Raw genomic sequence first — 15,745 nt, 5'->3', positions numbered from 1 at the left:
ACAATATAATCAAAACTCTGCAAAACCAAAATCATGCGTATAGATTCTTTGTACAATCCACCCACACCTCCGCAAAACCAATATCATGTGGCACATAGAGTACAACATGACATTTCTTCATCTTTCATCTGCCATTACATCCTTTCATACTCTGCATACCATTCATTTTCACGACTAACATGTAATAAGCAATCAACTAAACATATTGTTAATAACACAACACAAATCATACCAAATATATAATCTATCGGACCATATCAATGATGACCTCTTCAATAATTATTTTACCAGTAAGAGTTTATCAAAACAACAGATTTATACTTACAACTAGACATGCATCAGTAGATCAACACTTTACATACTTCGACAGTACAAAAAACATTCCACAACAACACCATATTGATATACATAAAACATTGAGGATTTAAATTTAGAAACTCGCTAGCGAAATACCTAAAAGTTGATACCGACTATATCTGATTAATGTTTTCCTTATTGTTGAGCCTCCTCTTTCTCGGTTAGCTAAGCATAACAACCACATTAGAATCAAAACAAAGGTATACATATGTAAGAAAATCATAATTCATTTGCATGTAGAGAAACTTTAAAGCTTAACTATGAATTTAATCATCACAAGACAAATTCAATGAATTAAATTGAAATCCTCAAATTTTCCTCCCTTTTCCTCAATCAAAAAATACAGATGAGTTAGAAAGATTACAAGTTTATTAAATTCTCAATTTCATAAGCTAATACGTTAGTTTCTCCTCCCATGAACATCGCTCCTTAATTTTTCTTTCTTACAAAATAAACCAAAGAAGAAGATAGAAGAAAGCAAATGCATACGGATGAAAGAGTGCTCTAAAGAGAATGACATCTATCTCCTATATAACCTTGTCGCACTCGATCACCAAAACCAATTCATCAGCATCAAAATTAATGTTTCTCGTCATAATATTGCCCATTAAAGAAAATACCCAATTATAAAGTAACGAGACTAATAGTTTAAATCTAACCAATTACCAAATCAGTTAGCAAGATTCACACAATTACACTAAGACCCTCATAAATAGAAAGTTTTATACGTAGATACCAGAATTACTGTTGTACTTATCCTTTAACATTTTTAGGTGTGACAAAAAAAATTGTTTTGACGTTGTTTTGCTATAAAGCAGATTATAAAAGCACAAAGAACACTCGGAACACCCAAGAAACTGATACCAAATGATAGGGATGCATACAGAACAGGATCACAAGTTTTTCCAAATCGTAGATTTGGCCTAGGGCTTTAAAGGAATGGAGGAAACTTGGAGTTTGTCACAACCTGAAATGCAAACTGACCAAGTTAGATCAAATTAAATAAAATGACAGCAAATAAAACTTAATGAATAAGATAAAAAATTGAAGAAAACTGAATCAAATTCGGGTTCTTGAGGGAGAGTCCAATTCGGTTATGGAGGGACTTGTTCTTGATGGAATTCGACTAAATAAAGCTAACAATTAAGAGAACACAGCTGGTTAGAAGAGATTTGTGAAATTTAGTGCTAAAATCAAATGAATATAATGAAAAAAAAAAGAAGAAAATTTAGATTCAGCCAACCAAGAACATTAAAGAACTGATAGTTGATTATGTGTTGATCCATTCCTGAAGGAAAGAAAAGCTATCAAATGGAGATCTAAACAAAAGAAACAAAATAAATTAGTAAATGAATAAAATTGAATGGATAGAAAAAATAAAGTGAAAGAAAGAGAGGGGCGACTGAAATAAAGTCCAATAATGATGAAATTAGGGTTTTTTTTAGTAAAAACAATCGTACTTAAGCTCCAAAGAGGTTTCCAACCAGATCTAAAATTAAGACAACAAAATAGATTGTTAGAATGATTAATTAAGCCAAAAGCAAACTATTTTGTGCAAGATGAATTTGACACAAGAAAAGAAAGAACTCCTATTTTTGGATTTTTTTTTATGAGAGAAGATGGTAGAATGCCCTTCTTGATTGAAACAAGACCTAGAATTAAGTAAAATTAAAGATTAGATTCAAAATAACAAGAATAGAGCAGAAAAACAAAGAAAAGAAAAGAAAAGAGATGGAAAAGTTGAAGATGGCGTGTGGAAAGTCCTAATGAGTCTTTCAAACAAGATGAATTCACAATCCCCTTCAAGCAACTCTAATCTCTCCACCAAGAAAGAATTCTTGGCAAGAAAAAGCTTGAAAATGATTCCCACAATCTAAAAAATTGTTAAAACTTTTTCTAAAAGAAAACTCGAGAAATTCTTGAAGAGAAAAACTCAAAGAAATTGTTATTAACTCAAAAGAGAATGAATAAGTGAATTAATGGCAGGGGGCAACACATTCTATATATAGCCACCCAAACCCTAACTAACCTCCTAACCCTAATAGGTTATGAAGAGTATTACTGCCAACTAAGCATGACAACTCATCAAAGAACTAACTTATTATTTAAAATCTAAAAATAAATTTAAGTGTTGAATTGATGAGAAATTCATCCAAAGGTCTAAATGGGCTCATTGGGCTAAATTTTTACATGTTGGTCCACTTATTAAATAAAATTGGATAGAAAAATTAAGATGTTTACAAATTGGGCCACTTACACAATTTGACTTGATATTCAACTAAGTTCTTCTCCAAACTTTATTTTGGGCTTTTGGACATCCTAATGAGTCAATTTTCAAAAACTTGGACTTATGATATGGTCGCTCTAGAAATGGACTTGTTCAGGCTCGTTACTAAAAGTCATCATGCACAGACTTCAATAATTGGTTTCTTGGACTAAAAATTTCAAGATTTCAAAATTTGATTTTCTTTTTTCCTCTTATGTGCTTCTAAGGCTTTCATCACGAAGTCTTGGATAGTCTCGTTCTATCTTGACTTGATTTGCTTCACTTTCAACCTCATAATTAGGTCTTACGGTAGAGTAAGACCAACAAATCCGTTGGCCTGAATTTAGGCCTTGAGTCTTGCATCAAATTGTTAATTAAAAATTGTAAAAATTGTAAAAATCATAAAAACTTTATTTTGGGCTTTTGGACATCCCAATGACTCAATTTTCAAAAACTTGGACTTATGATATGGTCGCTCTAGAAATGGGCTCGTTCAAGCTCGTTACTATAGGTCATCATGCACAGACTTCAATAATTGGTTTCTTGGACTAAAAATTTCAAGATTTCAAATTTTGATTTTCTTTTTTCCTCTTATGTGCTTCTAAGGCTTTCATCACGAAGTCTTGGATAGTCTTGTTTTGTCTTGACTTGATTTGCTTCACTTTCAACCTCGTAATTAGGTCTTATGGTAGAGTAAGACCAACAAGTCCGTGGGCCTGAATTTAGGCCTTGAGTCTTGCATCAAATTGTTAATTAAAAATTGTAAAAATTGTAAAAATCATAAAAATTATAAAATTATTTTTTTGGCGTTATACATTTTAAAATTTTTAATTAACAATTCTTTACAACTTTTAAGAATTTTTACAAAGTATTTGGTTACATAGTTGGGTTTCCAATACGACTTTGAGTATTTAGTTACAATTTTGTGTTTTTTCACTAGGATAGTTATAGAATTTTGTAATTGTTATAAAATATTGTTATGTGAAAAATTTTGAAATAATTATTTGAAATATTTTACATATAAAAATAACAAATGATATTTGATATAATTATTTGATTTTATAATATTAGATTTTACCATAGCCATAATGTTGGTGAAAACAATGATATTTGACATATAAAAATTATATATAAGGAAAATATATAATAAAAAAATTAGTTGAAATTTTTAAAAATTATACATTTTAACATAATGATATATATAAAAGTTTACATTTTCATTATATAATTACATATTTATTATTTTATTTATGTAAATAAAGGAGTTATTAATTAAAAACATGAATTAAAAATAAAACAATTTTTTATTAATTAATTTTTAAAAGAAAAGAAAAAAGGCTTGAAACATAAAAAAAAAAACAAATCATTGTTAAGGGAAATGAACCTAGGTTACAAGGATGAGAACACCAACATCTAACCACCAAGCCAAACTACTTTCTTTATAAACTCTCTTCAAAATTGTGTTTTATTGTAACACATAACAAAATATCCCTAAATAACAATATATCTCACAAATAACAATATTCTCTAACAACTACCAAAACCATCAACTACTTACTTAAATTCCTAATTAAAAAAATTCGTAACCAAATACTCAAAGTCCTATTGAAAACCCAAGTTTGTAAAATTTCTTAAAATATTGTGAATTAAAAATTTTAAAAATAATTAAAAATATAAAAATTTTGGAAATATAAAATTTTAATTTTTAATTAACAAATTTTAAAAGTTTTAAGAATTTTTAGAAAGTTTGTTTTCATTAGGAATTTAAGTAAATAGTTTATGGTTTTGGTAGTTGTTAGAAAATATTGTTATTTAGGGGATATTTTGTTATGTGTCATATAAAGAGATTTTGAACTGATGACATGACACGTTGACCCTGTCGGGGAACAAATGCCACGTCATTGGTTCACAATCTATTTATATGACACATAACAAAATATCCCCTGAATAATAAAATATCTCACTAAATAAAAATATTCTCTAACAACTATCAAATTCATCAACTATTTACTAACACAATTTTCTAACCAAATACCTATTGAAAACCCAACTTTGTAAAAATTCTTAAAAAATTGTAAAATTTATAATGCAAAAAAATAATTTTATAAATTTTTTATGATTTTCTAAAATTTCTATTTATATAACAACATTTTGTATGAATAACAAAATCCATAATATTCACCAATAAATCTATTTATATAACAATATCTCTATTGGTCCCCACACACAAAGTTATAGGAAAATATGGACATTACATATATAATAAGGGTAATTACATGTTATTATTTACTATCATAATAGGTTAGCTCAAATTAAAAGTAATCTAATTTGGTTAAGGTTTATTAGGCTTTAATTATTAAATTAAGTATTGGTCAAATATATGTGGGTACTCTAATAACTAATTTCTAATTAATGATGGGCTAATTAGAAATTAAGGTTAATGTGCAAAAGTTATATATTAGGTTATGGTCTCCAAATTACACATAGAATACCTTTTATAATATCCCATCTTTAGAAAAGAGAGAGTCACATTCTCTAGATTACTGATGTGCTAATTTGGAATATTAAAATCGCAATATCCATCGATGAATTCGGGTATGCTTCCGCATCTAGTTTTGTTTTTGATTTATTCTTAATGATTTGACATGACAGATCCTAGTTTATGGTTTGTTAAGTTTTTGTTTTTTGAAATTTCCAGATTGGGCTTTATTAAGAAAATAAATACACATTGTTCAAATCTGAAATCAAAACCAAATAAAACCAAACCAAAACAAAATAAAAACCTAAACCCAAACATGGCCCAAATCAGATGGCCTTAACCGAAAAAAACTAGATATTTAAAATGAAAATTCGAGAACCGACATTAAAGCACCGATCCATTGCCCAATCAGAAGATGTTTGGAAACCGTCTTCCAGTCTTTCTGTCATCTCATTTCATTATGACGATTTCATTTCCAAGATATGCCAAAAAAATCGATCCGTTTCCTTTACTGTTCTGAGCTTTCCTTTCTTCATTCATCCTCTTTGAAAACTTCTAATCTGATCCTCTTCTCCCATCATGCCGAGCTTGGTCCATAGCATATTCTGGAACTCCCCTATCCAGGTAAAACTCTTCTCTTTTTCTTAATGTTTCTGTTGCTATGATATGTGCAAGACCATTTGCGGATCTGGGTGTATGTTGAAATCTGATACTATCAAGTCCATATATTTCCTGCTGAATGTCATAAATGTATACCCCCACCATAGATCTGTCTTGACTCTTTGATTTGCATTTCTTGACGATTGCGAGGGAGTCTCCTTCAAGAATCAAAAGTTGCCATCCCTTCCTGATTCCCATTTGAACTGCTTTCCGGCAGGCAATTGCTTCAGCAGCAAAGGCTGATGAAATATTAGAATGAATCTCTGAACATGAAAAAAGAATAGTTCCTTCTGAATCTCTGGCCACAATACCCACACCCGACTGATTCTTGCTTCTATCGTAAGCGCCATCAAAGTTGATCTTAATAAAACTTTCCTGTAGGAATGACCATCTCTTTTTCTCTCCGGTACGATTCAGATCTCTCTTCTCCAGACCATTAATCTACTGATATAACTATTTATAAAGTTTGCAACTTCCGTCCCATTTCTAACTTTGCCTTCATGTATTCTTTTGTTTCTATCTCCCCATATTGCCCAGAGTGCACAACAGAATACGCGACTTTGATCGAGGTTGAGCTCCTCTATTACCCAGGTAATCCACTGCACAAAATCCTCACATTGATTCATCAAAATGTACTGAAACGATAAAGTTCTCCATACCTCCCTTGTAACATGGCATTCACTAAAAAAATGGTTCATTGTTTCAGCTCCTTCTCCACATCGGGGACAGCTTGGATTTGCTACTAACTTCCGGTGCTAGAGGTTCACCTTTGTAGGTAGATAATTCCAAGATAACTTCCATACTGTAACCTTTATTTTAGTTGGTAGATTTAGGCACCAAAGTTTTTTGTAAAAATTCCTATAGATGGTCTGTAAAGCTTAAGCTCTAGGATTTTCAGTCGATTTTTGTAATAGTTGATAGGCACTTCTGACCGTGAACTCACCCGACCGTTTGCCAACCCAGATAAGAAAATCTTCATGCGGTGTTTGTGCCAGAGGAATTCTGAGGATTCTGGCTGCATCGTCTTCCAGGAAGGTACTGGTAATCAACTCTTTTTTCCAACTTCTGTTTTTATTATCAATCAACTCATCGACTTTAACATCACGCATAGAATTAATTTCTGATGATAATCTAAAATTAACAGAATCTGGAATCCAAGCATCATTTATGGAAATATTAGTACTCGTCCCCACCCTCCAGCAATGCCCTTTTGTCAATAAGTCCTTTGCTGCCCAAATGCTTTTCCATACATACGAACATGAATTTCCTAAACTGGAATTTAAGAAATTATCATCCGAGAAATACTTAGCTTTGAACACTTGCGTAACGAGAGCATTCTGGTTGTTTATAATCCTCCACCCTTGCTTAGCCAGTAGAGCTACATTGAACTGTGCCATATTCCGGAAGCCCATACCACCCTCCTCTTTAGGCCTACACATGTATTCCCATTGACACCAGTGAATTCCTTTCTTTCCTTTTCCTTTCTGCCACCAAAATCTAGCAAATAAATTGTCAAACTCATCACAAAGCGACTTTGGTAGTAGAAAACATGTCATTGCATAAGTAGGAATTGCTTGAAGGACTGATTTAATGAAAACCTCTCTACCCCCTTGAGATAAAAAATGAGTACTCCAATTATCAATCCTTTGCTTTATTCTGTCTTTGAGATTCTGAAACGATTCTTTTTTCTTCCGGCTTACAATGTTTGGCAGTCCAAGATATTTTTCCATGTTATTCGAACCTCTTATTCCCATTTTAGCCGATAACCTTCCTTTATCACCCTCCTCAAAATTCGAACTAAAAAAGATCATGGATTTGCTAAAATTAACGCATTGACCAGAACAAGTCTCATATTCTTGCAAAATAGCTTTTAGGTTCCTTGCACTACTTTTGCTGGCTTCACCAAACAAAATGCAATCGTCTGCAAATAACAAGTGTGATATAATCGGGCCTCTTCTGCTTTCTCTCACCCCTTTAATCAACCCCTCTTTTGTAGCATTCCTGATTAAAGACGATAAACCTTCACTGCAAATAAGAAAAAGAAAAGGGCTAAGTGGGTCACCTTGTCGGAGTCCTCTGGTTGGTTTAAAAACTCTACCATTCCTCCCATTTGTAGTCACAACATAAGAGACTGTAGAAATACATCTCATTATTAATACCACCCATTCCTTCGCAAATCCCATCCGTATCATAACTTCCTTCAAGAAAGCCCATTCCACTCTATCGTAAGCTTTACTCATGTCAAGCTTAATTGCCATAAATCCTTTTTTCCCCTTTCGTTTTTTTCGAAGTGTATGCAGAATTTCATAGGCTATCAAAACTTTATCCGAAATTAGCCTCCCTGGGACAAATGCACTTTGAGCACTGTCAATGCATCTTCCGATGACTTCCTGAAGACAATTAGCAATAGCTTTAGCTATAATTTTATAAAGAACTATGCACAAACTAATTGGTCTAAAATCAACAAGGTTTGTAGGATTGGACTTCTTCAGAATAAGGGTGATCTTAGTTAAGTTTAGCCCTTCCACATCTTTTCCGTTTTTTAAAACTTCCAAACAGAAATTCCCAATATCTTCACCCACTATACCCTAGTATTTTTGAAAGAATAGAGCCGGGAACCCATCATAACCTGGAGCTTTTATTGAACCCATTCCCTTTACTGCAATGTAAATCTCCTCTGTCGTAAACTTTTCCAATAGGCCTGTATTGATATCTGAAGAGATGCTGTTCTGAATACCTGTTAAAAGGTGGGAGGAATCTCCAACACCTGTAGTTGAGAAAAGCTTTTGAAAATACTACGTAGCCATCTTATTAATTTCTAATTCCTCAGTAATTCTTTTTCTATCATCACTATCGAGCCTACTGATTGTATTAATTCTTCTCCGCATTGATGCATATTTATGAAAAAATGTCGTGTTCTTATCCCCTAACTTTAGCCAATTAGCTCGTGCTCTCTGTTCCCAATACATCTCCTCCTTTTCAATTTCCATGCTCAAATGGATTCTTTTCTCAATCATCTGGTTCATAACATCTTCATCAAGTTCCTTCTTCATTAAGTCTTCAAGCTCTTTTGTAATTGTATCTGTCATTCCCTTTCGTTTCTTCTTAATGAATTTTGCCCATTTCGATAAGCTAATCTGCAAGTTCTCAAGCTTCTCCAATACCGATCCATTTGATGACTTCCAGGCTTTCCGAATTTCTTCTTCTATTGATTCCTCTGCAGTCCACCAAGCTTCAAATTTAAAACTTGGAACTATCTTAAATCTGCTTACATTAATTGTGCTTATTAGCAAAGGACAATGATCCGAAAGGGTAGACGTCAGATGATGAATATTGCCCGTTGGAAATAATTCCATCCATTTTTCATTCGCAACACCCCTATCCAATCTTTCTCGAATGTTCGTCTTTGGTAGATTCCCTCTTTCCCATGTATACCATACTCCTGAATATCCCATATCTAAAAGGTGACATTCTTGTAGAATTTCCCGAAACGCTGCCATCTTCCTTTCCTCCCTCGGTTGACCTCCCCTTTTTTCAAAAGAATAAGCTATTTCATTGAAATCTCCACTCACTAACCAAGGATACTCTTGCTCCTGTCCCAAGATCTTTAATAAACCCCATGAGGCATTTTTATTTTGTGAGTAGGGAGAGCCATAAAACCCTGTGAATCTCCAATCTTCATGAGCACCTTCTCCTTTGACCAGCACATCAATATGACTTGTTGACAAAGATTTAAGATGAATCTGAACCTCCTCTCGCCATGCTAAGCAAATCCCACCCCGCGTACCAACAGCTCCTACTTCAAGTCCATTCGTGAAACCACACCTTCTTCTAATTGCTTCCATACGCTTTTCATTTACTATAGTCTCCATTAGGAAGACTAATTGAGGATTATTTTGCTTCAGTAAAAACCGAAGCTTTCTTACTGCCCGTGGACTCCCCAATCCACGGACATTCCAGCATATGATTTTCATTGTGCCCGGTCGGCTTGCCCATTGGCAGCCACTGATCCTGTCTGGTTGGAATATTCCATTTGCAAATTGGTTTCATCCTCCGTAATTAGATCATGTTCATCATGTCTCGCCCTTTTTGGATTCTCCTCCCGAATCTCTTTTACCCCATATTCATCTTGCACTAACTCTACCAATTTCCCTTTTTGCAATTTACGATCTACCTCATGGTTCTCCATCCTTCCTATTATTTTCCTTCTTTTCCAACTAGCTTTCCTGGCTAAAATCAGATTATTGACGTTACTATTTACAGTATCTCCTTCATTGATTCCTGCTTCCTTTCGCAATTCTAAATCTGCAACAGTTGATGCCAACCAAGTACTATCCTGGATCCCTCTCATTAAACCACTACTTTGCTCCATGTACAGATATTCTTCCTGATCCTTTGTAATGCCTCCAACATAAGAGCATTGTGATTGTAGTTTTTTCAATAGAGCATTAAACTTTAAACTCTCCCTTCCCACCAACGTTGATTCTGCTTTTAATGCTAAAGAGAAAGGTGGATCCTCTTTAATTTTGTTTTTCTCTGCAGGAGTAAATTTTGAACAGTCGTGGATACCATGCCCCAGCCTACCACATCCAAAAGAGAAAGTCGGCAACTTTTCATACTTGAAAGGGATCCAAGATTTATTCCCATTCCCTATTGAAACAAAAATACCCCTGCGAAGAGGTCTCTGAACATTTAACAGCACTCTAAGCCGACAAAACTCACCAAGAATTTCAGATCTGATCACCCTTCCAAAAGTGACTCCTATAGCATGCAGAAGGTCTTTTTTATCAAACTCTGGTAAACACGGCCCAATTTTAATCCAAAACGGAGATGAGACAAGTCGAATTTGATCTCTCAGCATTGACTTATTCAATCGATCGAACAAGATTAATTGCTTCCTAAACAGCCATGGTTGGCTTTCCAGAACAGTCTCTAAATCCTCTTCTAATTCAAACTCAATCAAAAAGAGGTTTTGTCCAATCACTTGAATCACGAATTTCTTCCTTGTCTTCCAAATACTCCTCATCTGTGCTTTGAAACTGTCTTGATTGTAAGGTTTCTTTGTCCATATGGAACATATCAAAGAAAAATTACCGCTTGGCTCCACCATCGAACTTTTAACCGAAAGTTGAATAAGCTCTTTTGTTAATAGGGCGATCTCATCTCCCCCAAACCCATCGTTACCACCACTCTCCATTATCCCAAGCCGCAGCATCCACTGTTTTCGCTAGGATACCAAGGATAGCACTCTTGGTTTCTAGGGTTTTTCCAAGCTTAAGTAGTGGAATGTTACAATTCCATTTGCTTGAAATTATGGTTTGTTAAGTTTTATATTAGATATTATTTTACAGTTCTAGCAAGTGATATTAGAGTCTCTTCGTGTTGAATCATTGAGAACGAATTGATTTTTTATTATTTTTAGATTGATTCTTTTTTGAAATTTTATGAATTTGATATTTTAATTTTCGATTATATATATTGATGTTTGAGATTAGTTTTTTTTTTTTAGGTTTTGATTATTATATTAAAACTTTGGGGTTTATGAATATCCATTGAAATATTTGATTCTTATTGGTTTGGTATGAATTGCTTCAACGCAATCCGCAAGAATTATTTTGGCTAAATTGAAGTTTATCTATGGGAATCTTTGTGCGATTGAAAACCATTCATTCTTAGGCCTAAATCAATGTATACTTCAGATGTATTAATTGATTTGGTGATTAAGATTATTTCCCCCTCATATAATACTCCGGTATAGTTGAGTAGAATATTTTGATGCAAGGAAAATTATGGACTAAATTATGTGTTTTAATATTTATTATGCTTTTATATTTGGTTTTGGACTTAGAAGCAGAATGCGATTAGCAATTCTGATTTTCTTTTTGTAATACTTTTTGGTTCATCAAGTATTATTTATTTTTTATTATTTCTTAAAGTTTGCATAATGATATCTTTACGGTAGAATTTTGGAATACGCATGCTTTTTATTTTTATTTTTTTATTTTTGTGATTTTCACTTTAGTGATTTTAATTTTGGTAAAAGGATATTGGTAGCACAGAATTTTATTTTTATGATAAATATTTAAAGAATTTGATTTAAGTTTGGTTCTATAATATTAGGTTTTGGCATTTTATGGTTCCAAATATTTGGTTAAATTATAATGATATGGTTTATTGTATGAACTATGGGATATGCCACCTATTATGATTTTGTTTTTGAGATTTATTGGCTTGAAAATATTTTTCAAGTATTCATGTAAATCTCTGTTTAATCGTAAATATAATTTTGGATTTACATGGTATATCTTTGGGTAAGTTTTTCTATTTGGTTTTGAATACATGTATATGCGTGAATTCCTTTGGTGTTTTGTCTAAACCAAAATTATGAATACATGTGCTCGTTAATTATTTGGCTTTGATTACTACATTATTTTTTGTTTAGCTTTGATATATATGGTTTTGAAAAAAAACAGTTAAAGATTAAGGTTTTCAGTTTTTTATTGCTCTATTTAGACAACATTAGTTTGGGTTTGGAAATTATAAAGCAATAAAAATTTTTGACCTTTAATTGCTATGGAAAATTTAGTTTTGAATATTGGTATATTTATACATATTTTAAAATAACTTAATTGAAATAATAAGTTGTCAAAGTGACCTCGATATTGAAATTATTTTGTTTTAAAATATAAAAGGAAGGCCAATAATATTACATGTGCAATTGTGGTAATAAACAATGTGACAATTATTCAGTTTTACATGTGAGTAATAAATCAGCCCAAAGGAAGATATATTTTTTGACATGTTCTTATTGTCAGTGTTTGATTACTACACCAAGATATCACTTACAAGTTAATATTCTGTCCAAAGATGAAATATTAATGCAGTGTCCGATATCTTGAGATAGGGTTTATCTTTACTCAAAAAGTATTTTGGTTTAAATTTGAAGTCTTATGTGAGGTTGTTTTTTGATTTATTCAACTATTATTACATCTTTGAGCATCATTGTATGTTGTTTTGGGATAAATATATGTATATATATATATACTATTATTTTTTAATTTGATTGAAAGATGAAACTAAGAGAAATATTTTGAAACAAATAAATTCAGATTTTGACTTTGAGATTTAATTAAGAATGTCTAATATTTTAAATTGATTAGTTGAAAAAAATGCCACCAAAGTGACCTCTTTTGCGTAGATTAGTTTATTTAAAATATCAAGATGGTTATATGTTTTGTGATTCATGCATTTATTAATTGACCCAAAGGTAAGTTAATATTTGGCAGAATTTCGACAACATCTGTGGTGATAAATGTGTGACAATTATAAAGTACTTTATGTGAACAATATGTTAGTCCAAAAATTAATTCATTATTTGACATAATTAATTATCAATGTTTGATTGCTACAACAAGAGTACAACTTACTATTAATATACTACTGTCGAAAGACTTGATATTAATGTTGTGTTTGGTATCTTGAGATGAGATTACCCATTATTCTGAATTTATTGTTTACTTATGAATATTGATGTGGGCTTCTTTTTATTTATTTATTGTTCTATATTCAACTAGTTCATCTTCTGTTGCCACAATATTTGCTAATATAAATTCTATACCATGCTTAATGGGACTAATTTCAATGAGTGGAAAAGACACTTACTTATAGTGCTTGGCTGTATGGACATAAACCTTACACTAAGGGAAGAACAACCCGCACCTCTCACTGCGGAAAGCACACTTTATGTTAAAAAGGGATTTTGAGATGTGGGATCATTCAAATCGCATGAGTTTAATGATCATGAAGCACAACATTTTAGAAGCCTTTAGGAGAACAAAATATGAAAAGATTACTCAGGCCAAGTGTTTCCTTGATAAAATTGAGAAAACGTTTTGCTAAAAACAATAAGGTTGAAATGACATCACTTCTGACATCTTTGGTGTCTTTGAAGTATAAGGGTCAAGGGAACATGAGATGTTTCATGTTGCCTCAAGACTTAAGGCACTTAAGATCGAGCTTTCTAAGGAATTACTTGTTCTTATGGTTTTGGTATCGCTTCCTGCACAGTTTAACAAATTTTAAATTAGTTACATCTATCAATAAGAGAAATGGACTCTAAATGAGCTCATTTCTTATTGTGTGTAAAAGGAAGAAAGTTTGAAATATGATAAGTCTAAAAGTGCTCATTTGGCTAGTGTCTCTAAAGACAACAGCTTACATTCTTAATAGAATACCTACGAAAGCAGTTGCAAAAACAACTTTTGAGATTTGGATAGGTCGAAAGTCTAGTCTAAAACACATTCACATTTGGGGATGTCCCGATAAAGCAAGGCCCTATAGGTTACATGAAAAAAAATTAGACTCCAAAATATTAAGCAACTAATTTATTAGTTATTCTGAGCAATCTAAGGGCTATGAGTTTTATGATCCCTCAATTAGGAATATTTTTTAGACTGAACTACAACTTTTTTTTAAGGATGTTGAGTTTAGAGGGAGAAATAAGGTTGGAGACGTTGCTTTTGAGGAGGAACTGGATCCTAACTCAATTTCAGCTATCACTTTTGATGATGTTCAGGTTCTCATACCTATCATTGATTAAGAAGTGAATCCAGAAACTAAATAAGATAATGTTGAACAACTCCCTATTCAAGATGAGATAATTATTCTAGAAGAACAAACTCAACAACCTCAAGAACGAATGCCATTAAAAAGGTTCACTAGAGAAAGGTTATAATGGCTTTAGTGGAATATTTTATGTAATACCCCATAACTAGCCTAGATGACAAGGCCAAGCGTAGAGAGTTACAATGAATGACAATCAAAACACACTCTACAAGTTATATTAAAACTCCTTTAAAGTCATATAAAGTTTTAATAAAGATAAACTAATACTTCATGATAATCATCCAACTAACTGAAACAACGAAACGACTAAAATTATTAATAATACTAAATGGTGTAAAATGCATAACCGAGCTCTCCATCGATCAACCCGTTCAACCCTGTGATTTACCTGATATCTATTTAACAATAATGGAATTAATATATAAAAAAGGAACCAACTATTTACATATTCAATAGGGTATAAGAAAAACTAAGATATCCAAGTGAAGATATTGATTTAGAATCAGGAAACAGTTCATTTGGCTACAAATCAGAATCCTATAGATAGATAACAAGTCATACTGTAGTCAGTTGCAGAACATAACAGATGTAATTACTTAATACCAACCGCTACACATTATTTTCGACCCACCCAAGACACCAAATAGGGTATTTATTACCCTTCCAGCCCTAAAATGCAATCTAGCTGCCGGATCAGAACACAGATACCAGTGAGTTATCCACTGTTTCAGAATATAATACTTCCTCCTGATTCAATTCCCACCCGATGCATATGCAGACTTCACATGACAGTTAATATAAAGTTTTATACGAATACTCAAACACCGCTCATACTCAAATACAGTAAATCAATTCCATTAACATTAATCAAACATAACACACGCTGATAATTAGTACTCAGGGTTTAGATAATAGAATATCAATTTATACAGTTTAATTTAGTTCAAACAGCCTCACAGAAGGCTTATATTTGGTTCGAGCAATGCTCGAGATGTGAAGAAATTTCATAAACTGGCCCACACACCCGTGTGGTCTTGCACTGCCTGGGTAACTGGTCCTTGCGGCCCCACACGGCCTACACACGCCCATGTGCTTGCCCGTGTGATCTTTATTTTTGCAAACAGTAAGCTACAAGGCCTAGACACACGCCCGTGTCCTTAACCCGTGTGACCACTGCACTATCAAGGCCACACATGATCAGGACACACGCCCGTGTCCCTTTCTCGTGTGGCTCTTACTTGGTGAACAGTAAGTTACATGGCCCACCACATGGCCGTGTGGCTCACACGGCCTGGCATACAGCCATGTAGCATCAACAACCATGTTTATTGGCGTCTGAAATTCAAAACAACTTGGGT

General features: G+C 32.9%; 2 protein-coding genes across 2 annotated transcripts; both read right to left on the bottom strand.

Annotated features, from left to right (window-relative positions):
- Nucleotides 1-5,657: 5,657 nt before the first annotated feature.
- LOC128041067 (uncharacterized) lies at nucleotides 5,658-9,736 on the bottom strand. The gene is made up of 4 exons (XM_052630376.1): nucleotides 8,626-9,736; nucleotides 8,392-8,529; nucleotides 6,695-8,310; nucleotides 5,658-6,203 (listed from the first exon to the last, which is right to left on the bottom strand). The coding sequence occupies exons 1-4, from the start codon at nucleotides 9,734-9,736 to the stop codon at nucleotides 5,658-5,660; spliced, it is 3,411 nt and encodes a 1,136-aa protein (XP_052486336.1).
- On the bottom strand, nucleotides 9,733-10,959 carry LOC128041066 (uncharacterized). The gene has a single exon (XM_052630375.1). The coding sequence runs from the start codon at nucleotides 10,957-10,959 to the stop codon at nucleotides 9,733-9,735; it is 1,227 nt and encodes a 408-aa protein (XP_052486335.1).
- Nucleotides 10,960-15,745: the final 4,786 nt, after the last annotated feature.

Source organism: Gossypium raimondii, chromosome 5, assembly GCF_025698545.1.
Source record: "Gossypium raimondii isolate GPD5lz chromosome 5, ASM2569854v1, whole genome shotgun sequence".
In the NCBI taxonomy this organism is placed as follows: domain Eukaryota; kingdom Viridiplantae; phylum Streptophyta; class Magnoliopsida; order Malvales; family Malvaceae; genus Gossypium; species Gossypium raimondii.
Note: the sequence above shows the minus strand (reverse complement) of the source record. Positions and strands in the feature narration are given on the sequence as shown.

What these genes read in the sequence shown, in the direction of transcription:
- LOC128041066 (XM_052630375.1), bottom strand. Translation starts at nt 10,959, where the DNA reads ATGGAGAGTGGTGGTAACGATGGGTTTGGGGGAGATGAGATCGCCCTA.
- LOC128041067 (XM_052630376.1), bottom strand. Translation starts at nt 9,736, where the DNA reads ATGAAAATCATATGCTGGAATGTCCGTGGATTGGGGAGTCCACGGGCA. An exon ending in GAGAAGAATTAATACAATCA is followed by an intron (nt 8,530 to 8,625) that starts GTAGGCTCGATA and finishes TCTCAACTACAG; the next exon opens with GTGTTGGAGATTCCTCCCAC. An exon ending in GGGTTCAATAAAAGCTCCAG is followed by an intron (nt 8,311 to 8,391) that starts GTTATGATGGGT and finishes TCTGTTTGGAAG; the next exon opens with TTTTAAAAAACGGAAAAGAT.